Genomic DNA, 27,173 nt, shown 5'->3' with positions numbered 1-27,173 from the left:
AAATTATTGGCATCAGTTGGTAAAAAGCATAGAAGTAAAGAACCTTACCAGTCTCAGAAGTAGTTTAACAGACTTGCTCAGAGGGAAAACACACACTATTCATTAACATTTTAACACTAAACGGAAAACAGCAATATCTTTAGTTATCATAAACTTTCCTGGAGCAGAGCACTGTGGGCTGGCCAATCATTTTGATTAGCAAGAGAAGCAAAGTATGTCCCTTGGGAAAGTGGAATACTCTGAAGGAAATTACTATAGTGAACTACTCTGGCTATTCAACTAGATAAAAAAAGGATGGCATGTTAACTACTAAACAATATGTCTTTTTGAAGTAGGACTATATTCCTCAACTCATACTTTACTAGAGCATGGAACCTGATTTTTATTAAACTTTTTTCAATATCAAACTTTATACTCTTTAAATTCCAGCTTTCAAGTTTGTTTTACATTTCACTTTAAACTTTGACTTTCCGCCTTTTCTTCCATGCTGTTCTGAATCCCATCCCATCTACATACCACATTCTACTAGACATTCCACCTAAAACATACTCTTTTATTTCAAATATTGTCATTTTTCTTCCTCTACTCATGTTTCAAATCCTGCTTGTGATTTCATCTGATTAGGATGTTTTTCATAGAATCATAGAGTTGGAAGAGACCACAAGGGCCATCAATTCCAACCCCCTGCCAAGCAGGAAACACCATCAGAGCACTCCTGACATATGGTTGTCAAGCTTCTGCTTAAAGACCTCCAAAGAAGGAGACTCCACCACACTCCTTGGCAGCAAATTCCACTGTCAAACAGCTCTTACTGTCAGGAAGTTCTTCCTAATGTTTAGGTGGAATCTTCTTTCTTGTAGTTTGGATCCATTGCTCCGTGTCCGCTTCTCTGGAGCAGCAGAAAACAACCTTTCTCCCTCCTCTATGTGACATCCTTTTATATATTTGAACATGGCTATCATATCACCCCTTAACCTCCTCTTCTCCAGGCTAAACATGCCCAGCTCCCTTAGCCGTTCCTCATAAGGCATCATTTCCAGGCCTTTGACCATTTTGGTTGCCCTCCTCTGGACACGTTCCAGTTTGTCAGTGTCCTTCTTGAACTGTGATGCCCAGAACTGGACACAGTACTCCAGGTGAGGTCTGACCAGAGCAGAATACAGTGGCACCATTACTTCCCTTGATCTAGATGCTATACTCCTATTGATGCAGCCCAGAATTGCATTGGCTTTTTTAGCTGCCACGTCACATACAGTGGTACCTCACAAGACAAAATTAATTCATTCTGCGAGTTTTTTCGTCTTGCAAAGCATGGATTCCCTGGGTATTAACAGTTTTAAGAAAAAGGAAACAAACTCGCAAGACGTTTTCGTCTTGCGAAGCAAGCCCATAGGGAAATTCGTCTTGTGAAGCATCTCAAAAAACGAAAAACTCTTTCGTCTTGCGAGTTTTTCGTCTTACGAGGCATTTGTCTTGCGAGGTACTACTGTATTCCCAAAAGGGCTTCCATTCTTCCACAAATAGTCAAGCCCTACCCCAAGCCCTACACCACTCCAGTAACATTTGTTGAGAGGAACTGCATCAGCTGTGAGCATAGAGGTTCCTTCACCAATCAGGATCAGTGGTCCCAAAAACAGAAGAGCACCCAAATCTCCTATTAGACCCTGATTAATGCTATCGCTTTGGATTCCAACCAATGAGAATGATGGGGGAAACCTTCCAAATAGAACAGAAATGTTCTTGCCATATGATATTTAGGGTTAAGCTTTCATGGCTTACCATGCAAGACAAAAATAAATAAATAATATGTGAAAAATTAGCCAAGTTCAAACAACCTTTGCATTACTTTTACTACTTATCAAAAACCTTTAAGTACAGTTATCTGTACACATATAAAATCCACAATACTGTCATCAGAACAGTAAGATTCCAAACCACAGTAAAATTCCAACCAATTGGGATGTTTTTGGAGGAAGGGGAATGTCTAGAGTCAGAAAATAGAACAACTTGTGAAAAAGTGTTTCAAATACAGTCATACCTCATGTTGCATCTGCTTCAAGTTACGTCTTTTCAAGTTGCATCATGCGGCAACCCGGAAGTACCGGTACGGTTACTTCCGGGTTTCACCGCTCGCGCATGCGCAGAAGCACTAAATCACACAGAAAAGCACTTCTGGGTGTGAACGCTTTGAGTTGCGGACGTGCCTCCGGGACAGATTACATCCACAACTCGAGGTTCCACTGCATCTCAAAAAATGATTCACAAACAAGCCTTATTATACTCTTCCTATCAGTATAATTGTGAAGACACGGTATGCACAAATAATTTAAAATTTGTTCATAAAGATATTTTTCCTTATTTACCCTAGAAAATCTTTATCATATCTCACTATAGCCTTCTTTGCTCCAACTTAAAAAAGGGTTTTTTTTTGGTAAAATCACTTCACACTTCACAATTCACACTTACTGAAAACCAAATACAATTTACAATACAAATACAATGTTTCAAGCCAGTGAATCTGCTGGATCAAAATCTCTGGGTACTTTAATATGCAGAAAACACCTGGAGGACTCAACCTGAAGTTGTGCCTCTTTGAAGCTCTGATAGGAGGAAATATGGGGAATTACTACATGGTTGTCTCACCTTGGGGACACATAGGCTTCATCTGAAGGATAACACAAACCATGGGTAAAAGCCTGCATGGGTCTTGGGTTTGCATACTCATTCTGCTGGCATAACTGTAACATGTTCAAAAGATTTTGCTTTGATTTTAGATAAATGCAGCTTGTCATGTGATCCAAACCTGACAAATGTTGGCTTATCTTAAGCATGCCAGCTTCAAGCCATGGGTCATGAAATGGGCTTGTTTCAACAAACAATAGTTAAGATCAGCCACAGTTTAGAGTTCAAAAATAAAAATGAACGATGTTTAATAAAAATAATCATAGCAAAAGCGTCAAATTCTTCCCTGTGACCATGCCAGAGAATAAAGGTGAGGAGAAAGCATTTGATGTCAAGGCTTGCACAAGCTCATTCTTGTGACAATAAACCATGTTTGATACTGATATACGAGCAGAGTGATATAATTGCATTTACTGGGAACAGAAATAGTGCCATTTAGATCAGCAGTAGAAGTGAATCAAGCACCAGCTAACTCCACCTTTTTTTTTGAATATTTAATCCACAGAAGAACTTGCCAGCTGGGTTTGCTAGTAGAACAAACACAATACTCCTTTTCTCTCTTCATTGGATCTACCATCCAAATTAATATTTGAAAGTGACACACTTCAGAAACAGGAAAACATATTTTCAAATAATCAAATAATCAGTACTCCATTAGGGTTGCTTTTTCTGCAATTCTAACATTTTATAATAGAATGATTATTTTAAATGATTTAAGAGAGATGGAATCTTAATTACTTTGAACTCACTTTTGTGCTCCCTGAGACAACAGCTTTGTCCACACTCACTGGTAGATGCTCTTCAGTCTGGCAAATTCCAAGTGACCATTCCGCACAGCGGTGATGAGCCCAGCAGTAACCTAACATATGATGATCAGCAAATGAATTGATTAGTTTTATAGCTTTTTGCTGCAGAACAGCAAAAGGGAAAATGTATAGATAGCATCTGCTAAACCATAGGTAGGCAAACTAAGGCCCGGGAGCTGGATCCGGCCCAATCACCTTCTAAATCTGGCCTGCAGACAATCCAGGAATCAGCGTGTTTTTACATGAGTAGAATGTGCCCTTTTATTTAAAATGCATCTCTGGGTTGCTTGTGGAACATAGGAATTTGTTTGTTTGTTTGTTTGTTTGTTTTCAAAATATAGTCCGGCCCCCCCACAAGGTCTGAGGGACAGTGGACCAGACCCCTGCTGAAAAACTTTGCTGACCCCTTTGCTAAACTGACATAATGACTGGAGAAGAAAATTATCATTTTTAATTTGTTAAGAACTCCAGGTCTTTCAAATAACTTTAAGTTTGATCCACAACCACTTATAGCAAAGTAGGGAAATAAGTATTCTGTCTCTCTCTAAGGACATAATTTTATCCTTAGACTGAAAGAATGTACTTTTTTTCTTTTTAAAAAAAAGAACATTAGAACTTAAAGATAGACATTGATTCCTGCATTGCAGGGGGTTGGACTAGATAACCCAGGGGGTCATCTAGGGAATCAATCCTATGATTCTATGAAATATACACCCACTGAAATGTATTAGTATCTGTTCAGCTAATTCACTATTGATGTTATGATAGAATGGGAATTACATTTACCAGTAAATCTGCAGTGGTAATAATAACATTTTCCCTATATTTTCTCCTTTTAAAAGGAGAGGGAAGGAGATATTTTCAAAGAAACAACTTCATTCAATTTGAACGATAAGTAAAATATACAATATATTGAATGGAGCTATATTCTAGTAGTACACTACCTGTTGGCTCAAATAAGGCTTGGACATCAATGTCATCTGGTAAGCCAACCATTTTGAGTTCATCCCAGAATTTGACTACCTGATCATCAGGAGTAGTTTGAGTGCTTATACTTCTACAAGATGTTATGCTCTGATGAGACTTCTCTCTGTGTGGAATACAAGATTTGGTTAAATGATTGCAATTAACATAACATGGGTTTACATACCAGATGCAAATTACATTTAAACTATATGGAAAAATAAAGAAATACATATTGGCAGGTTTTCAGGTATCTGACACAAGTGTATCAACCTAGGAAATGAGTATACTCTAGATTAACTTGCTTCTTTATTGTGCATTGGTCTCACGTTGCTAACTCACAGCTCATAGTAAATCCTGCTTCAATATTTTATTAGATCAGTTTATACTTTTATTGTATCTTGAGCAAATAGTCTCTACTATCTAATGAAATATTATGTTATTCGGAATCTAAAGCGCAATTAAAAGACACTGTTACTGGGGTGGCATGAGTTGGGAGAAGAAGTTATACAAGACTTGAGAAAGCTACTGCCAGAGTAGACAGTGCTGGGTAGGATGAAGCAGTGGTCTGAACTCACCATACCAGCTTCATATATGTTAAATGTGCATTTGAGTTTCACTGATGTCAAACTGAAAATGATTAATGTGCGGACAACTAAGTAATTTATTTCTATAGAAGAACGAGCATTCAGACAGGCAGAGCTAAAGCTGATACCCACAGGTGAAAGTAAAAGAAAGCATAGCCATGCAAATTAAAATAAGTTAATACACTTGTAAGTTTTGACCATCCAAATTCTCATTAAAATGGTCCACCTTAAGTCCCTTTAAAAGGCTGCTTCATTTTGTTATTGTTTCATTTCCCACTTTACTGCTTCATTCTATTGGCAGCAGTCCAGGGTTAGCCACCAATCAGAGAACTCCAACACAACAATCGCTTTAGTACCTAAACTTGGACAGCAGCCAGCATGGCACTTGGGTATGATTACATCACCATCCTCAGGGGACAGAGCTGGCTAGTTGTTCCAAGCTAAATTAATTTTGAACTTTCCCATAGGCTACAAAAGCAACTACTAATCAGCCAGCACCACAGAGTCCAAAGAGCAGCAAAGCAGCCCCTTAAGGAGCAGCTTGCTGTGGATAAAAGTGAAATAAATTGGAACTCCTAACTATATTTTAAAAATCTGCAGTACTACATACTGATGAAAAACTCTATTTCATCAGTATATAGTACTGAAGACTCATAGCTCAGTGACAGAGCATCTGCTTTGAGTGCAGAAGGACCCTAGATTGACCTCCGATACCTTCAGTAGAGCTGGACCAGCATATCTCTGGTCCAAAATGCTGGAGAATTGCTGGTCTGACCCAGCATGATGATGATTATTGGCTATAACATTTGTGAGTTGCTTTATATGAAAGGTATCAAAGCAACATAACAAGATAAAATAACATTTTAAACAAGAATATTTAAAGCAACATAAAATACAAAATGCCTAAAATGCCCAACCAGGAAAATAATAATGACAAATCCTACCCATCCTAAAATGATGGGCAGCACCACAGAGGTCAGCTTAGCTACCCAAGGCCTCAGTGAATAAAAAGGTCTTATAGCTTGGCACCTAAAAATTGATGATGAGGGCATCAGGCAAGTTTCCTTCCCCCCCAACTCACAAACCAAAGACAGATCGCTAATGCTAGGGACTACAGCACTAGCAGTGCTGGCAGAGAGCATGTGGAAAAGACAGGGGGGCTACCAATTCAAGGTGCTGGTATGAGTATGCAAAGTTCTAAATGGCTTGAGGCCCAAATACTTTCTGCATCTGCAGACCCTTACTTTAAGATCTGAAGGGGAGGCCCTGCTCATGATCCAGTTACTAATATTTGCCCATTGGGTTGTGACATGAAGCAGAGCCACCTATATATGAAGTTTCCACTCTGGAGAAGTTTAGTTGTCCCCCATCTCAGATTGCTTCAAAACATCAATCAAAGACACATCTGTTCACTTGAGTTTTGGCGCATAGTGAGGAAGTTATCTACTTAGGCCTTATTGCCATCAACTGCATTACGTTTTCATGTCTGTATTTTGATCTTTATATTAGTATTTTAATTATGATTGTAATGTGATTGTACTTTTTGAAACCCTGTTAGCTGCCCTGTGCATCCTCGGGAGGAGGGGAGGAGGACAGAAATTTAATACCTGACCAAGGAACTGAACCTGGATTCCTTCATCAAAATCTAACACCATAGGCCAGGGTTGGCTAATCTGTGGACCCCATCATCCCTGACCGTTATCCATGCTGGCTGGAGCCAATGGGAGTTAGAGTATAGTAACATTTGGAGTTACATGGTAGCCTGCCCTGGGTTAGCCACTGTTTCATACTGGCTTTTGTCACCTTAGTATCTAACTGACCTTGTTTAAATAGAATTGTCAATGTATTTTGCTGCTACTGCTTCCTGAAACACTTTCTATTGACAAAGACCCCTTATATTTTATGTCATAAATATGTTGGTTTTTTTCATTTTCAGCACCTACTTAGGCTAGGGTTGCCAGGACACCCCAAAAGTTGTTGGGTTTTTTTAATAGAAATACAGTGGTGCCCCGCAAGACGAACGCCTCGCAAGACGAAAAACCCGCTAGACGAAAGGGTTTTCCATTTTGGAGGTGCTTCGTAAAACGAATTCCCCTATGGGGTTGCTTCGCAAAACGAAAAAAATCTTGCATCCCCCCGCGGGGTTTTTTCGCTTTTTTCGCCCTTTTCTTAAGCCGCTAAGCCGCTTATCAGCTGTTCCGCTGATAAGCCGCTTAACAGCTGATCGCTGATCCGCTAAGCTGTCAATGGGCTTGCTTCGCAAGACGAAAAAACCGCTATACAAAGAGCCTCACGGAACGGATTAATTTCGTCTTGCGAGGCACCACTGTATCACAAAGTTGTTGAGCAGCCCTAACTTTAGGCAAAGTACAAAAAAATTATGGACGTATGGCAACCCTAACTGCAGGCTGTCTTACTGCACATTTACTTACAAGTCAGATGACTAGAACATGAACTGAAATAGTATATATTTTGGTAAGCATAAACAAAACTTACTTCTTTTGTCCTCTTGATTTGCGTAGGACTGAATTCTGCCTTGGAGTACTCTCACAAATGCTGTCATTGCTGTCACCAGTTTCACTCTTATTTAAAGACTGGTTGCTCCATGGAGCGATAAACCCGGGTGTTGGACTAAACTGCTTAAGTTCTCCTTGTCCCAATGAGCTTCGTTCCCCACAATAACAAAAGGCGCAGAGCTGTTCACTGCTAGAGAGTCAGAAAGCAAAAACAGAGATGTCAAAAGGACAAAAAGTCCTGGTAAACTGGAAAGCTTTTACCTGGCACCTAAAAATAGATAAGGATGGTGCCAGGCTAGTCTCCCTCAGTAAAGCATTTCACAAGTGGGGAGTCACCACTGAAAAGTCCCATTCTCATGTTGCTACTCTTACTGATTTCAATAAAACTTATTCCCTAGTAATTTTGTAAAAGAACATAGCCTTAGCCTTTAAGTACTATAAACAACTTAAGAATGTCTTCCAGTCTAGTGTGAACAGGCAAAGGAAGAATTTAATTGATTGATGTATTTAATAAGTTCTTCCATATCCCAGTTTTCACCTTAAGAAGTTACGCAATCCTTAGGCTTTCAGAACAGAAATATTTTATAAAGTGCCATTGAGCAATAGTTAACATGTCATCTGTTCATCATTTTGCATTTTACTGAAATAAGAATGATGGGGCTATTATTACTACATTTTAGTAGTCTTTAAAACTTTAGACAGTGATAAATAGATATTAAAAATTAAATTCTACCTTAACTGAAAGTTAACAACTCCAGTGAATGCACTACTGCTGGATAAACTTCGGTAATTTGTGAAACAAACTTTGGCAGTCTATTATTCTGATTGTCCTATATAGCTCCTTTAATGTGCATTTTATATACAGTACAGTCGTACTTTGGTTCTCAAACGTAATCTGTTCCTGAACTCCATTTGACTTTTGAAAACCAAGACATGGCTTTCAATTGGCTGCAGGAGCTTCCTGCATTCAGTTGGAAGCCACAGAAAGTCAGCTTCCAAAAAACATTTGCAAACTGGAACACCTACTTCCGGGTTTGCGGCGTTTGGGAGCCAAAACGTAAAAGTACCAAGGCGTACAAGTACCAAGGTATAACTGTATTCAAATAAGATAAAAACCCACATTAGTAGCCTCAGGAAATGGAGCTTGATCAAAAGGCACCGCAGTACAGTAAATTGTTGTTGTTATTAAAAATTTTATACTGCCTTTCATCCATAGATCTCATGGTGGTTCACAACGTAAAATTTGATTATTAAAACCACAAAATACATAATAAAAATAAGAAACATCTTTGCTCCTCATAATATAGTGCTGAAAACCCACTGAATAATCAATATCTGCCTACTTGCACCACTCTATCACATAACGTAACTCAAATTCTCAAATTTCCTATTCTCATGTGGTCACACAGGAATATAAAGGGACAAAAGTCCACACTTGAAAAATGTCCAATTAATCTTTATCCAAGTGCAGTTATTGTATTTAAATGCATCAAACACCCTCAAGATATTTACATTTCCTACACTGTGAAGCACTGCCATCAGGTTAACTGCTATGGCAATTTTCCAAATGACTGATGGATAGCTGAATTTCTATTGAGAGTCAAGATGTGTATGTACTTTTCGGGACAACTCGCTCCTTTACTGGTATAGTTGCAACTGAAGTGTAATCAGGTAAATGGCAAATAGAGTGTGTGCGTTTTAATATTCAGCATTAATTTATATGTTTGTAATGAAGCAGGTTTAGGCTTGCAACAAGAAGGAAATGATGCTTCTAGTCAAAGTAGACAATTCTGGGCTAGATGGAAAGAAAGTTGGCTCTGATATAAGGCAGCTTCCGATGTTCTTAAAATAAAAGATTTGTATTTTGTTTTATTAAATCCACACACACATTTCCAGGAGTATTTTAATCTGCTGCATCAATATCTTACAACACTGATAACAACCACTTAAGTTGGTTGATACACGACAACATTTAGCAAACATGCTTTTCCACTCCTGCTCCCCCTACACACTATGTCATCCATCTCAAATATAGCAGTTGCCAGCACAGCCTAATGCTACAAAATAGAATGATGCTGCAAAGAGTGTAGTCCCAGACTCTCTCAAGGCAAATCCAAAAAAATGTAGTATAAACACTGACAACTGGGAAAGACTGGCCTGCGAGCACTCCAATTGGAGAACAGCCTTTACCAAAGGTGTCACAGACTTTGAAGATTGCTCAAATTCAGGATGAAAGGGAGAAATGCACTAAGAGGAAGGCACGTTTGACAAACCATCACTGCGATCAACTCCTGCCCTTTAACCTATGTCCCCACTGTGGAAGGATGCGTGGATCCAGAATTGGCATCCACAGTCACTTGTGGACTCACTGTTAAGACTGTGTTCATGGAAGACAATCTTACTTGGCTATGCGTGATTGCCAAAGAATAAATCCCAGCATTTTCTGTGTTGTTTGTTCAGATCCCAGCCCTTCCCCCACCACTGACTCAGCATCTGCCTGTTTCTCTTTCTAACCTGGTTTTTGCTTCAACACCAACAGAGGCAATGGAGCTTGCAGATTCCACAGACACTGAGCGCTGAAGAACTGGCGTTAGCTTCTTGTCACCATGCACTTCAGTTTGGGCATCCTCCTCTGCAGATTGTTCCTTGATTTCTGATGGACAAAAGAGAGTAAGTTGATTAAAGATCATACTTTTAAGTGTTAGGAGAATCTGGCACAGCATTGTCCTATGCACATAATCTGTTTTTCTATTTGTATTCAAAAACATTGCAATTGCAACATCCAGATGGAAACATATGCTACCCTCCGTATTTATTGATACAGTCATACCTTGAGTTACGTTTGCTTCATGTTGCGGCTTTTCAGGTTACGAACGCGGCAAACCCGGAAGTAAACACTTTTGGGTTCACTGCATGCGCATGTGCAGAAGCAATCTGCGTGCTTCGCGCACATGCAGAAGCGGCACTCTACTTCTTTTCGGGGTGCAAATGGCACCCCGAAACTGATCACATTCGTAAGTAGAGGTACCACTGTACTTTAATTCTGACTATGCCTATAACAATATGTTTTATCTTTTAAATCATTTATAATGACAGTTTTAAAAACAGAAATGTCACCATTTAGTTATGACTAATACTGACAAGGGCCACAAAATTAATAAACTAGACACATAGATACTGTTTCAAAAGTATAAAAAACTACTTCAAAAGCCTGCAACTGCAAATGTTACAAAAGAAAACTACGTTCAAATTTAACAACATTTCTATGTCCACAAGTTCTTCTAAAGTTAGTTTTGGTACTGAAATACAAATAGTGATAAAGCAACTTTTAGTTTATTTATCCTTATTTCATCAATATCCCAAATCTGCTGCTGAACTTTTACAGGTTGAAGGGCTTCATGTTAAAGTTTCACACCACAATTTGTGTGATGTTTCAAATTTTACATATCGAATTATTTGAATTGTAGTGATAAGTGCATAGGGACTATTATAGTTCCATCTTTCATTAAATCACCTTTTTTCCGCTATTGGGCATATGCAATTGAAGTGAGGAAATAATTAACAGACTGAATAACATGAAATACACCACAGCATTCAGGTCTTTTCCTCCATAGGATATCTGCTGTCTGCAACAACAGCAAGCCTAGGCACACTGCAGGACCAAGTCTAATTAGTGAAAAGCAAAATCAAACTGGAATACAGTACACAGATAAACTACAGATTGCTATAAAGTACTGCAGCTAATAACATGGTATAATTTAAAATTCAACATACCCATGTTATAAAGCATAGGATATAATATGACATTTCAGAGGAGGGGGAAGGAAACCAACTGCCATATTACTGATAACAACTGCATTAAAGCATAGAGGAAAACAGTTAGTTTAAACTGATCCAAAAACATGTTTCAAACTGTCGAAAGGCATAGCATTACTAGGGATATGTAACCTTTGGTGTTAAACCATTTATTTGATGGCAGTTAATTAAAATAAATTTATGTCCTGTGTGATTGCAATAGCACCTTTCCAGAAAAGGTTTCAGATTAGGTCTTCTGCAACCAAATAAATAAACCAGAGGAGCACGTTAACAAAAATAAAGTGTAATATATTTACTAGTCCTCAAGTAAGCAAAGGAAATATGCAAATCCTATAGTAAGAAAACATCTTCCTATGATGCGATCTAAATAATTCTGGTCCAGTGGTAAGGCTTTGTGGATTGACCTGAATGTTATGTGTCTTAGGAGGATGAAAGCAGTCTGAGACTCATGAGCAATCAATTCAAAGTCATCCCAGAAATGAGGCTGAAGAGCTCCACTTAAGACATAAATACAATACTAGAAACTAATCAGGCAGCATACAATGTGGTTGAAGTACAACTACAGGAAACTCAATGAAATTTCATTGAGATATTCCATGAAAAAAATTGACAACCCCTTGAATGGCTCAATGATCACACAAGATGTCCATCTGTTACAGTGACTGACTTGAAGTTCAAGACTTTAGTTTAGTTTTTAAAAGATTGATTTTTTATCAGATCAGCATGAAGGCTATGATATACAAAGCAATGGAAGTTAGCCAATGGCGCATGACAGCTGATGGAAGGCAAATCATCACCATTCTGAAGATTTCACTATAGTTGTATTGAACACATCCAGTCAACAATATTTCCTACCTCATAAACATGTTGAGAGGAAGCAAATTTTTGCTCTCTTTTTCTCCACTCTGCATCTACCTAAACCCTAACTTCCTGCAACCAGCTAAAACTGCTCCACAGGACCTACCCTCTTCAAGTGGTTAAGACAATACTGAATTGGCCATTGTCATATACTTATCAGATATATGGTTTTACCTCTTTCAACTAATTTTATATCATCTGTATTCAGACACTGAAACTGGGTATTTATATGCTGTGGGGGGTGTGATTAAATGATTTTGGTTGACAAAATAGACCATTCATTGTAGTGAAGAATACAGATGGACGCTGTAAATGGAATTACTTTAATCTTGATGGATTTATCATAAGGTGCTTTCCTATAACATTCAAAGGCAACACTAATCTGATGCATAAGATGTTCTCAGTTTACAGATCTTGTTAGTTATAACAGAGTCTCAAAAAGTATAGAGGAGACCAACAGGAAGGATTAATGACCATAAAGAAGAGTTAAGTGGTTTATGAGGATTTGAAGAGAAAGGCAAGGATTAAAAGATTAAATTATAAAATTCAATTTCTATTGAATTTGCAACAGCCAATTCTTCAAACAGAATTTTGTTGAAAATATCCACAGATAAACTTTAAAAGTAAAAACTACTTTACTTTTTCTTGCCTCTGTTTTGTAAACTGCTTCAAATAGCTAGCATAAGCATTTTAATGTAGTCTCAAGAGAACCAAACCTTTAAATAACTTCAAAAGCTTTTAATTGGAAGGATCTTTATGAGCAATCAGTTTTAACTACTGTGTTACACCAGACTGATATTTCCTAGGAAAAAAATCTAGCTATATTTTGAAAACTTTCAGCCTACTTCTGAAGATTGTTACTGAGCTACTCTTATACATGCTGCCTGATGAGGAACAGGATCTTTCTGCAGCAGTGCCTGGAATTGGAAGTCATTGCCTTGGGAGGTTCCACAAGCCTCCTCACTTAGAAAAACAAGTCAATCAGACATCTATAAAGAAACATGGAAGCAACATTCTAAGACCTATTAGGCAGACATGGAGGAGCTGCTGTTGCTAAGGCCATCATCATTTAGAAGCAAAGAGACAGTGGCCTTGGCTTTTGCCTATATTGAAGTATCTTCCTATATGCTGTTCTGCACAAGCACACTGTCCAATGTAGGATTGCACTGAAGGACCATTTTTTGTTTTGTTTTTTAATCAGTACCCAGAATGCTGGAGGTGGAGGAGACTGAAAATTGATTTGCATCTGTAGTCAGGTACAAATGTAGTCTTAATAACCTGTCCTTTCTTTGATTTTCTAATTTTCCACTTTGGTTTTAAGCCATTTAAAAATATTCCATGTCTGTTTTCTTTAATCTTTTGTGCTCTTTTTCCATAGAGATAAGTGTATTGAATATGCTTTTACTATTACTTTCAACAACTGCTAGCCCACTGAATTTAACCCTTCAATAAATTCATGCTTCTCAAACTACACTTTTCTTTAAAAAACCTTTTTTTTAAAAAAAGATACATTTTCTACTTGCATTTTCTATATCTGTTTTTCCTTGCATATGGATATATGCTAGGAAAACAGCCCATATTCCCAAAATTTATGAAAGCATTGCTACTACTTGTGCCTTTACCAGTTTCCACAGTGTTTTCTGTTTCTGCTGCCTCCAAACCATCCATGCTGTCTTCATCCTCCACTGCAGGTTTTCCTCTACTTCGAGGCCTATGAAATATAAGCGATTGTTTATAATATAGAATAAAAAATAATACAAAACTACAAAGAAAATCACCTGAATGGTTAAATATTAAATTAGCAGATATTTATAAATGTTAAAAGCCAAATATCTATTTTTAATAGTACCGATAGATAGAATATGCTACTAGGAGAAAGGCTGTACCACTCAGTCCATCTGCTCATACCTGGTCATTGCATTTTCTATTACAATTGAAAGTTTCAGATCAAAAATACATAGGCTGGGTCCAAAGAGCTACTTTAGGAATGCTGAAAGTGTTTGGTTCATTGAGTCAATATCCTTTCTCTCTCTCTTTGTTTAAACTGTAGTCACATCCCTTTTATCAAAGACTGTTTTTGAAAGTCTCCTTTGTTTCAAAAGTAGTTTGCCATCTGAGAGAGAAGGAAGCAGTTGCTCATGAAACATTACGTCCAAAGCACACTTGCAAGCAACTAACTAGCAGTGCAGTTCTTCAGATAATATTATTTGGAAGATTACAAGAGAACTGCAAAATTTAAATCAATAAATAGATTACACAACTTTTGAATTGACTAAAAATGTGCTGAGATTAGTTGAGCAGCAGTTTTTTGAAAAATATTTTAAATACAATTAATAATATAGTATCATTTTAAAAAATGATTCCATCCCCCCTTCTCTCTCATATACAGGAGGATTGCCTGATGCAAAATTATGCCTGTTATAATACAACATACATATCAGATCACCTTTCCTCAGGCATATTAAAACTCAAAATTTATAGTCAATAAAAAAACTACTCAGCAAGTGGGCAGAGGTTATAGTAATCTTAAAAGAACTCCTACCCAACTAACTGGCCACAAAAGAATATTTCAATAATCCTATTTCTTCATAAAACAATACCACACTCTTAAATATATATATATATATATATATTTGGAAATAATTTTACTCAAACACCACACCACAAATAATGGGTTCTGACGAAGCATGCCATCATCTTTGAAAATGTAACCCAATATATCATCACAACAGAAGAATCTGATGAGATACTGGTTTTGCAGCACACAATAGGAAATTGGATTAACATTACATGAGAATTTAAAAACTGTGCATCTAAATCTCCACACAAATTACCCAGATTTTTCAGATATAATCTAGGATGACTGAATTTCCAAAATTATGATAATCTGGCTGTCAAAAAAGAGCAGAAGGGTGGTGCTAGCCACAGTGAAAAAGAAGTTTTAAAAGGAGTAGTAAAGTAGCTGTCGGAATTAAGAAAGGAGGGTGATGGGAGAGACAAGAAAAGGAGTTGGAAACATGTCAGTTTTATTTTATTGGGTCATATACTCAGTGGCGTAGCGTGGGGGGCGTAGGGGGAGCCGGCCGCACCGGGCGCAACATCTGGGGGGTAGGGTTAGGGGGCGCAAATCCACGGGTTAGGGGGCGCAAATTACTTGCCTTGCCCCGGGTGCTGACAACCCACGCTACGCCACTGCATATACTAACAGGAGCTGAAGTTTAAAATGCTGCCAGGTCAGGTTCACAACTTTTCAGATTTACAACACACTACACAGCTATGTAAAAGTAATAAAAAGAATAAAACTGAACTCAATGAAATTTTTGTGATTGCCATAATTATGCTCAAGAGAATGTACACAATCAACCCATGGAAGTAGCACACTTGAGAAATTGAATCTAATTACACCATATTAGATATACACTGCGAGTTTCTTTTCTTTGCACATGTAAGCTTCTGTCCCCGCATTTGCATACATGATTGCTTTCTCTTCTTTTAGTATCAATATTATATTGTGTTTCTACTTAAGTAAACTTTTGGGTTATATTTTATTTCTGAGGGTATAATTCTACATGGACAAAGACAAAAGAAAATTAATGTAAGCAGGTGAAAAATTACTTCATGCTCATCCCACTTGAACAAGGAGTACACCCTAGAAATAGCAACATTTATGAAAGGCTGTTTTGCTCTTATTGTATGGGAAGGGTAGTCAAGTGTGGTCTAATAGCTAAAATCTTCAAAAAGTAATGTAGAGGAGAGGTTACATATTGCTTCTAATCACAGCATCTGCATCTATGCATACTGGTTTTACTAGAGTATGGAGGCATAAAAATTAAAATGGTACTTTTAAAGCACATCTAATACCAAATTACTTCAAAATTTTCACCTCCAATAGAAAACCTTTAGGCAATTAGATTAAAATATTTTCCTTCTGTTTATTTCACAGGTTATGTAAACTTTTGTATTTACATCCTACAGTGCATATATTAGTATGCAAAGAACGGCACACACACACACACACATATACACACACGCAGACCTTTTAAATGTGCCACACTGATGATTTCTCAACTGTGTCCCCCTCCCCCAAACACATTTCAAGCAATGCATTTAACATTAGCAAAATCACAGGTTTGAACTAATTGAATATAATTACTTCTTTTCAATAGAGAACATACCCACATCTGGTGTTTTCATGCAATTTTCTTCTTTTGCATTTACTGTACTACAAAAGACCTTCCAACTACTGCACAGGTTTAAAATAGCTCCATTGGGGGGAAATTACAAAATAGAAGTTGGAAGAATATATTTATACTTTAATTTAATTGGGTTTTAGTACAAAAAGCAATCTGAATAAATAGTATACGGTTCTACAATATAAAGCAATACAGAGGGTTTTTTTTTTAGAAAGGGGGAGGCATGAAAAAGTTGCTCTGAAAGCTGGAATCAGAATTATGTTCAACATGTAGAAATATTGTTTATTTATTATAGGAGCACTTTGGCTGTTCTTCTGCTGTGCTCTCAGAGAAGTTTATAAATAAAAGCATAAAATATACTAAAATCAGGAAAACAAATAACAGGAGGCAGTTAAGACTACGTAGTATAAAAAGGAGATGCAGAAGATTTCATGCTAAAAATCCGAATCTCTTAAGCTTTGACGGCCTGGGCAGATAAAAACAGTTTTTACCTGTCACTTAAGTGAGAGATAGGGTACTGTCAGGAAAGCCTCTCTGGACAGTTCTTAAGATGCTGCTACTACACCCAGCTCACCCTGTTTGTTTCTTGCTGAAGCAACATCAGAGCTCTACATTCTTATAGCCCTATTACCAGTCTAAGCCCCGCCCTATCTCACCCCAGGACAGACACAGAAGCCTGGAGGGCTGGCATTTGGCCTCCATGAATGAAGTTCCTCACTCTTCAAATTAGGCCAAGGATATGCTGGTGCAAATTGCTGTCATTTGTCATGTCGGCCATAAAATCCTCACAAAGCAGCCTTGGCAACATCCTGGGGGTCCTCAACACTAGCCCAGAGATAACCTCTGTCAGCTCCAGGCAGGAAGACTGCTGGAGAGTGTGGTGAGTGGTAAATCAACAAGAGTCCCTAATCTCTCTTACTGTCTAACACCAAGTAGAAACATTCAAAATTGGCTCCCAGGCAGGAAGTCTGGAAAGGAGACTTTAGATTATTGCACTGTTGTGCTGCATTAAGAATTCAGGCAGATGCAACCAAGGCAAATAGACACCTTCCAGCCATCCACCCAACTTTCAGCAATTCAGGCCAGGCGGCTCCTTCTGATTTGTGTAATATTATGAACCAACCTTTCATTCAGCAACAGTACCACATGGGCTGATGGCTTGTTAACATGGCAACTATGGTCACAAAGGATGAGGAAGAAACCAGAAAGAGGAACAACCACTAAATTTTTGACCAACACTCATTTAAATGACACATCCCTACCCACCATCATATCTTCCCCAGCCCATAATGACCTCAATAGGGGCTATATAAAAAGCAAGCACCTTACAGGATTGTTCATTACAACGTTAAGGAACATACCACAAAAATCTCGTAGTTAAACTGGGCTTATAATATCGCCATTCATCAAATATAAACAATAGGCCAAATTCATCAAAAAAACTGAATTTAACAACTTGCATACATTATTAGAAATTAAGCACATGCTGCAATTCATTCTGTTCCTGCTAATCATGGAAATAGGCAAGGAGTTGTGTCTTATCCCCAGCCCTAGATAGCCTACACAAACCCTTCTCCGTCATCTGTTATTTCACTAGGCATTGCACATGGTTTTAAGCTTATTGCCATTGCCATAAGGCATTCAGACTCAGAATGCTGAATTCTGCACCTAACACCAACTTCTGAGTTTGTGCTCCACCTAAACTCCAAATATTATGAGGAGGGGGATTGCTAATACGAATACATTTACTTTTTGAATATACTTAACATTTTATGTTGCTCAGAGAATTGATGCCAACTCTTGTACTGCTATACATTTATCTGTGACCATGGCCAATTTAAGGTTGGCATATGTTGACATCTAAAGCCCTATATGACTTGGGACCAAGGTACCTGAGAAGACACCTCTGCTGATACCAACCTACTTGGACCTTGAGATTGTTGGATGAAGTGAAGATACACTGATCCAAGGCTGATCAAGTTACCTCGGCACCTGAGACACACACACAAGTACCTCCACCCCTCCCTGACAGTCTAAATTTACATTACATATCTGTCAGTATGCTACCCTTTCATAAATTCCAAAATCAGCTGCCTGAGGCATCTACTTCACACTGTCTAATGACAAGACTATCCCTGCTACTAAAATAACTAGAGTGCACCTGAAAGAAAGAAAACACACAGAACATTAGGTCATTTGAAAATGCAAACATAGTTCAACAGATGTTAGGTCAACAACGCTTAGCCAAGCCAGGAGGTGATATACAAAAGGTGATATACAAAATCCTGGGGGCCAGGGCATTGTCATAGTAACAAAGAAAAGGGAGAAACAGGTTCCTTTTTTAAAAAAGCTAACCGGACTCAAGCAAAAATTGGCACTTTTGAGAACTTATTTCTCCCTTCTATGTATGAGCTTCCAGAATCCATGACCTCATATTCCATCTGAAAACTATGTAGCAATGCATATAACAAATTTATCTGTAGCTACGGTATATACAAATGTTGCCTCCTCTGGCGTGTTGTTTTTACATGCATTTTTTAAACCTGTGACTTGTGGGGCATTTGATTATAATGTTACATACTTAGTACGGGGTAGAGAATTAAAGGGTAAGAACTACCGTATTTTTCGCTCTATAACACGCACCAGACGATAACACGCACGTAGTTTTTAGAGGAGGAAAACAAGAAAAAAAATATTCTAAATGAAATAGTGGATATATGATTTTTGTGGTTCATGCTGTGGCCACAGACATGTGATCTGACAGTGAGTTTGGAGTAGCCCAATGCAAAAATCCTGAGGATCCATGTGGATCCATGCTTTGTAACCACGGAGGAGGGAAGGAAGGGGAACCATGGATCCTCTGCTCACGACTGCAGCAGATCCCCCCCGCCACCCGCAGGCATTCACTCCATAACACGCACAGACATTTCCCCTTACTTTCTAGGAGGAAAAAAGTGAGTGTTATGGTGCAAAAAATACGGTACTTCTCTAGTTACATGAATCTGCCTGCTTAATATAATAGTTATCAGCTTAAATTATTGTCCGGAAAGTCTATGGTTCAAGGCAACCCTTTCATAGTAACCACACAAGGAGGCCAGAACTAGGCAGCCTTACAGGGTCACTGCAAGGATTACGAAGATTGTATATTATTGACCATGAGGGGGGAAATGGAATAAAAATAAAAAGCTTACACAGAGTAGTGCAGTTGATAAGAGTGATGGACTGGAGAGACCGAGGTTCAGATCTCCCCACTCAGCCATGAAACCTGTTATATGGCCCTGGGCATGTCCGCTCAATCTGTCCCTCAGGGCTGTTGGGATGACTCGATAACAAACTCCTGAACCCAACACTGAGCTCTTTAGAACTGGATTTTAAAATCGGTAAATAAATTTGAGTTTCGTCTTGAATGAAGGGAAAAGGCAATTAATATCACACCATTTGTATTCTCTTGCTAAGCTTCCTCTGTCAGGGATAGAATGAGTTAAAGGTATGTCTACTGGGCTTGCTCCTAGAGCACATGGCAAATAAGATAATCTTCATTAATTTCCTTAAACTGCCTCTGAACTATTATATTTATTAAACCACACAGAAGCTGCTTGTAGCTCATAACATTAAACTATAGTCTCTTGAAGCTTCTTTCTAAGACCAACAGCTCTTTGGAGTTTTCAAGCTTGCATTATTTTCTTTCATTAACAAATTTGGCATAGCAAGAAAAAAATTAGCTTGGTAAATGGCCCTGCTAAAATTGTAAAGTAAGGCGGCCCTTCCATTGAAGTACATAAGCAACTCCTTGTGGGCACAGGAGTTAGGTGCTTTTGAGATCCTGTGGCACTCAACCACATTATATGTCTACAAATTTGCTATGAACATATTGTTATGAGATTGGAAGGGAGGATAGGCTGTATGTCTGAGCCCCCTCCTAATTCCTGGATCCAGCATGGATTCAATTCCTGGAATTGCCAGGCTGGCTTCCTGATGAGGTAATGACCCTCTAAGTATACAGTGGTACCTCGGGTTAAGTACTTAATTCGTTCTGGAGGTCTGTTCTTAACCTGAAACTGTTCTTAGCCTGAAGCACCACTTTAGCTAATGGGGCCTCCTCCTGCTGCTGCCGCGCCGCCGCTGTACGATTTCTGTTCTCCTCCTGAAGCAAAGTTCTTAACCTGAGGTAATATTTCTGGGTTAGCAGAGTCTGTAACCTGAAGCGCATGTAACCTGAAGCGTATGTAGCCCGTGGTACCACTGTACTTTGTCTTTCTAAGCAGTTAGAAAAACAAAGGTAACAAGGAAAGTGGCTCTGTGCCAGATACAAGGTGCAGGCTAAAGCCTGCAAGACAAAACTATGCCTGATCTCTGCTTCAATTCAAGGCTGTTGCTATGGGAGAAGGAAGGCCCTCTTGGGGTGGTTAATGCTGGGAACCCCTAAATTGTAGGCTCAGACTGTATGTGTGTGTAAATAAACAATACTGTATAACATAAAGACACCACGGCCTCCACTGTCCTTCATGCCGAAGGGAACACAAACCCTGGGTTTATTCCTTAGCCATTTCTTCTCCTGAACATACCCCACAAGGCTGCAGAGGTTTAGATCAGAGTTTTCCTTCTCCTAGATGGGCTATCTTCCCAGGTTGACAAGCCCCATCTGCCCCTCATTTCCCACAACAACACATGCAGAAACCACCTTCTTGATCGTTGGACTCGCTATTGGTCTTATTTGCTCAATCCCCCAGAGCCTGTCTTTACACGCAGGGGACAGACAAGTCCCTAACTCACATGACTCACCGAGGGTTTGAGACCCATGGGCTACCCTCAATTGGTATAGCCAGCCCGCCAGGGTTTCCCAGGGTGGAGCTGCTGTCAGCTTCTAGGGGCCCCATGTTAGAGGTGAGAGCAGGGTAGGGACTAAAGGCAGACAAACTACTCCAGAAGGAGCTCAATGTGTCCCCCACCAGAGACACTGCCCCTCCCCTAATGCTCCATACACTTGCAATGCAGGAATGGTCAGCAGACACAGATGCAAAACATGCAAGTTCTTTGAGTTTTAATACTTGTCCAGAACTAGGGAAATAACCCATAAATTTAAACCATCCACATATCACACTGCTCCAAAAAATGACTTCAGAACCAAATGAAATCCTATTCCATTTATTAAAGCAAAGTTTGTCTGCTCCAGACCGCCATCAGCTTTAGTACAGCCAGCTGCTCTAAAAGTGTTCCCTAGCATATGCCTGAGGTATATGAATTTTCTTCAGTAATAACTGAGGAAAAGAAAAGGAAAAAAAATCTGTGGTGCCTGCAGGCATCTCTGTCTACTATTCTTTATATGTAGAAGACAAAATTATTACAACAGTGCAATTATCTGGGGAACTAAAACTTTTTAATTCTCTAAAAGGTATTGAGGAAAATATTGAGACAGTGTTCAAGAGGTTGTTGAATTGTCCTTCATTTGCAACAGTGGAAAGCAGGTGCAAATGTTTAGCTCAGCTATGGTACACTATGGAGCTAACACAAAACACCCTTCCTCAGGCAATGGTAGAATCATACAGCTGGAAGGGACTGAGGATCATTTAGACCAAGCCCCTGCAATGCAGGAATATGTAGCTGTCCCATAAGGAGATCAAACCTGCAACCTTGGCATTATCAGAACCACTATCTAACCAACTGAGCTAGCCAGATTATGTGGTTTTCATGCACACCATATCATCACTGCCTGAAGTACACTATTAGTACTAGCAATTAAAAGAATTACCAGTTTTATTATACACATTCACAGATCTAAGCAATTCAGAGGCTGGTCATATGGCAGGTGCAGAAAAGGTGGTAGCAGTTACAACTTTAAAGCAAGGATTTTCAAACTTGCCAGAAATTATTTGCCTGAATGACTGAATGACTGAAAACTAAATGTAACTAAGGCAAAAGCCAGAACAGTTCATTTAGTAGCACTGTACTCCAAACCTAGACCCAGACAGCTTAACATGAAAGTCTATTTTCAACATTCTTTTCTGAAATAATCTCTGGTTCTGAATATAAGCCTTCATTTTTATCTTCAAGGAATTATTCACTACTGTAGATTGTATTTCATAAAAATATTCACACTAGACATTCCAAGAGAGAATATTTCATAGTTCCCCAGCCCCAAGTTCCTCCAACTTTCCAAATCTTCCATTTAAAAGAACTAGGGGAAAGTCTAGGAGGGAGAGAGGGTCCCCCCCCCCGGGCTTTTACACCTCTAGGACAGAAGAAGGTTGTGTGGCTTTATGTCTTTGAAACACTTTTACAATGTAATCCAATACCTGTTTACTTAGACGCTGCACGATCTTCAATTAGGCTTACTCTAAGGAAAGCATGCATAGCACGGCAACTTTAATATACAACGTGCTTTGTAATCCTTCATGCATTCAGTCTCACACCAAATGCAACATAACAATGTTCTCTCCTATAATAATAATAATAATAATAATAATAATAATAATAATAATGGAAACCAACTGAGAGATAGAGGCTTGGTCAAGGCGTAAAGTTTAGTTTGCCAAGCCCTAGTATGCTTATGATTTCAGCAAGTGTACTTTGTTACTAGCAACAACCAATAAACTGGGTTCTTTTACACTTAGTTAACCCTAATTCACAGCCATATGAAAAGAAAAAAAGGAGGAGAAAGTATACTGTTGGTGTGCACCCAAATATCAAGTGTGGGGTGCTTCTGTAGGCTTAAAATTAGGTTTTGTACTTCAAAGATTACAAATAAAGGCATATAACTGGAAAAAAAATCTGTCAAAATTATGAAGGCTACATGGGTATCGTTTTTTGCAACTTTTTTACACCAAATTTTACTCCAAGGCAGTAATTGGCAGGGACAAAATTATATAGCAATTAGGGCATGACAGCAAAAGCAAACAAGTACTGAAAATGGGCTCGACACTTCTAGTATCAAGCAGGTAATTATCACAGCAGCTTGAAAGGGGCATAATCAACCAAACTGACATCATCCCACCCACATAATAAACGTGAAATCCCTTTATGTCCAAAGTAGCTTTTACACACAGCTGGCAAATGTGGCTAGTCAATGTCTGACTCCTTTGTAGCTCACATTTCTTTTAGGCCAGTTCAGCGAACTACTTTTTTGAAGTGGAGATTTCATCTAATGTTAAATAACTTTCCACAGAAGCATACATTGCCACTGTACTTTCATTTTAAAATTCAATAAATTTGATTAAATAATTTGTACCACTTTTCATCCTGATACAGTTTCACATTTTAAGATTTCTGATGGTATTTTAATGAATGTTCAACTGATTTAAAAGTTCTGTTTACATAGGTACAACATGGACACACAATTTACTTCTCTTTTCACACTCTTGTAATATCCAGTAGTAGAACTACATATATTAAGGACTGGGTTTTAAATTTATGCCTTTTAATAAATAAGTCTAAAAACTTCCCTGCAAGATTTTCAAAAATGTGTTAACGTTTGAAGCTGTTTTATAACCACTGAAAAATGTTCAAAACTCCAGTGAAATACAGTTTCATATTATTGCCTTTTACACCTTTTTTAAGCCATCAAAAGAATAATTCGCTAAGTTCATTTTACTATTTCCCTATGTAACTCTAAGGGGAAATCATTCCAGAGTCAGGCACCCATCAAAGCGAAGGCCCTTCTACATTTCCCCTCACCCTGAATCCTAGCAGAGAATGTGAGCAGAGCCCACCTGCCAAACTTAGCAGAAGTGGTATTCGCTGATCCTACCTCACTGCTCCAGTTAATAAACTGGCAGCCACATTATGCATGCTCGGAATTATTTTCCCAGTTTCTGTCTCCTTATTTCCAAAGTGATCACAGCATGTAATGATAGCTTAAGGGGACAAGGAAAGAACTGCGGTAAATAATAAAATAAAAATTTTTATGTATAAGAGCAATCTACAAGGCTTAAATGCCACCAATGCAGCAGGCCAGAAAGCAGTATTGCATAATCTAGTTCTACAATTGCCAGGTGATAAAAAGGGGAGCTGTAAATTATCTCCTGACCTCTCACCTGGTTCCTTAGTTTGAGTAACTTGTTTAGAATAAAACCAAGCTGCTTTCCACCAGTAAATACTATTCAATGCTTGTTTTGCCTCTAGCTCTACCAGTCTGACAGAGATCCTTCCCACTCACAATCTCCCTTTTTGGGCCACCTGTTCTAAAAGGGAGACTGGGGACACTGGCCAGAAGAGGGGCATGCTGATTACCAGTTCATCTTCAAAAAGGAAAATCTTTGTGTACGTGCAATCCAGTCTTCATCTCCATTCCTCCTATCGTCATCCAAGATATGGTACATAGAGAAGAAGGATTAATACCTAAGGGTTGAGGTGCAGCATTGCCCATGAAGTCCAGATTTACTACAGTTAAATTGTAGTAGATATACCAAGAGGTCCTACCATGTGAGTCCCATTGAGGTGTCCTGGAGGAGTTCATGAGATCTAGAGGAGTGGGAAGAGATCAGAGGGTTGGAGCTAGGGGACCTGTGGGAGGATCAGAGTGGGATGAGGGGAGTGGAATTGCAGCCTCAAGGAACATCTGATCCTGGGGAGGGGTTCAGTGGCTTGGGGAATGGAGATCAGGATCCTGGGAAAGGGCTGAGCGGATTGTAGGAGGAACATCCCTTAGTGCCACAACAGATGATGGAGAGTGAGCTCCCTGAATGTGTTTTGAGTTCAGTACATTCCAATCAGATAATAAAGAAGCCCCTGGTGGGCACATGATTCTGCAAACTCAAAGCACTTACCAAATCAGGATTTTTTAAATAGTTTTTTTTAAAACTATATTTGCCCAAATACTGACAAATCCCGTTTCACATTATTGAGCAATCACAATTTTAGTCACAGATAAAATAGGCAATGGGACTCTCTCACTGGCATTATCCTAAATACACATATTGCCCTCTACAAACCTTGAAAAAAAATGCCCATACATCTCCATGGGCCAAAAAAACCTAGTTCCTTTCTGTGCAGCCAGAAAACCAGTAGGATAGAGGGGTTGGGGAATGGATCAAATTATCAGAGCAGAGAAACTCAATGAAGTGCCCTCCATATGTTGCTAGATTTCAGTTCCCATCAGTCCTAGAAATCCAGGTAAATGGTCATGGATGGCGGCTGTTGCAGTCTACAACACCTAGCTGGCAGCACACTGGCTACTTCTGACACATAATATATTTCTATTCTCTCATATGCACCACTGTAACATTGGTGGTCATAAGCAACAGCGTTACCATTGATACTTAGACAGTTTTATCAATAATTGCACATATTAATAACTTTTTGCACCTTACCACAACCTTCCAAAACCTAGTGACCTTCAAATGTTTTCGACTACAACTCCCATCAGCTGCAGCCAGGGCCTAGAGGACACCAGGTTAGGGAAGACTATCCCAGCACAACAGTGTTCTGTCCCTAGCAAACTAAAAACTAAATAAGCGTTGAAACTATAAATCATTTGTGAAAAAGTTTAAACTCTCATAAGACATTTCAAAAGAAGTTCAAAACTTTTAGATGTTTTTAGGACATTACAATAAAATGTAAGTATCTAGAACAAAGAACAGGCTATAAGTAAAGGGGTCTCAAAACTTAAAATTTCCATATATTCTACTGACAACATTCTGTTTTGGTTTATGAAGCTTTAATGAAAGAACTCAGCAGACCTATTTAGAAAATTCTAAAATTACCAGTACTGTATACTTCTGTTTCTTGTACACTAGGTTTTAAAAATTAGACAATATAAAACTCTAACTTCTCAGAAAAACTACTGCTCATAGGCAATTCACACAGCCCCAACTTATTTTTATTGTGTTTATCTATTGTGAATTAGAGCTTGAAAAAGGTTGAGTGAGAAGTATTCACTATTTCATCTCTACCGATCAGGTGCAGTACAGATGGCCACAGGAAAATACCCTGCTGCTTTGACATTATTCCTTCAATGGGAAATGGAAAGGCAGATTTCTGACACAGAATAGGTTTTATATACTCACAGCCTCACAGTAAAAACTTAGACCATGAAAGCAGAAACAAAATTTAGTTGCATGAACACTTGCCATCAAAAAATTGGGTACAAGCCAATTTGTAAAATAAAAACCAGAAACAATAGTTTTATACACATCAGCAGTTAGCACTTTTAACATTGAAAGAGTAAAAATTCAACTAACGATCTTCAGAAAAGCACTTCTTGTTTTTTCCAAGAAAGAATTTAACCAGATAATTAACATCTATAACTGGTACATGCTTAGTTATTGCAACATACAGACTGTACTGTATTTTGTATGTACACTATACAAGTTCTTTATCTCATTGAGACACTCTCCTTACAGTATCTTAGAGATCATTATGTTATTTATATTCTAGGCATAAGGATTAAGATTTTAAGATTCCATTTTTTAAAATAATTGTTTAAGATGCCTTTTTCTATTCTTTTCCTCCAAAAAGCTAATAGAACTGTATACTTTATTAGGGCAGATGACCATGTCCTTCAAAGACAATAGGGAAGCCACCCAGAACTACTAGAGAGATAACAGCAAATTACCGTATTTTTCGCTCTATAACACGCACCCGACCATAACACGCACATAGTTTTTAGAGGAGGAAAACAAGAAAAAAAATATTCTAAACGAAACAGTGGATGTATGATTTTTGTGGTTCATGCTGTGGCCACAGACACATGATCTGATGGTGAATTTGGGGCGACCCAGTGCAAAAATCCTGAGGATCCATGTGGATCCATGCTTT

General features: G+C 38.5%; 1 protein-coding gene across 10 annotated transcripts in view; it reads right to left on the bottom strand.

The window, feature by feature from the left end:
• Positions 1–27,173, bottom strand: part of KMT2C (lysine methyltransferase 2C) — a 151,311-nt gene that overhangs the window by 98,507 nt on the left and 25,631 nt on the right. For all 10 annotated transcript variants that reach the window (XM_081931326.1, XM_081931325.1, XM_081931330.1 and 7 more), the window contains exons 2-6: positions 13,851–13,939; positions 10,069–10,207; positions 7,535–7,744; positions 4,433–4,578; positions 3,432–3,541 (exon numbers count right to left, since the gene is read on the bottom strand). In XM_081931326.1, the coding sequence (XP_081787452.1) occupies positions 3,432–3,541; positions 4,433–4,578; positions 7,535–7,744; positions 10,069–10,207; positions 13,851–13,939 (694 nt within the window). The remainder of the gene's footprint in view (positions 1–3,431; positions 3,542–4,432; positions 4,579–7,534; positions 7,745–10,068; positions 10,208–13,850; positions 13,940–27,173) is intronic.

The sequence above is a fragment of the Podarcis melisellensis genome (genome assembly GCF_964234715.1).
Source record: "Podarcis melisellensis genome assembly, chromosome: 12".
In the NCBI taxonomy this organism is placed as follows: domain Eukaryota; kingdom Metazoa; phylum Chordata; class Lepidosauria; order Squamata; family Lacertidae; genus Podarcis; species Podarcis melisellensis.
Note: the sequence above shows the minus strand (reverse complement) of the source record. Positions and strands in the feature narration are given on the sequence as shown.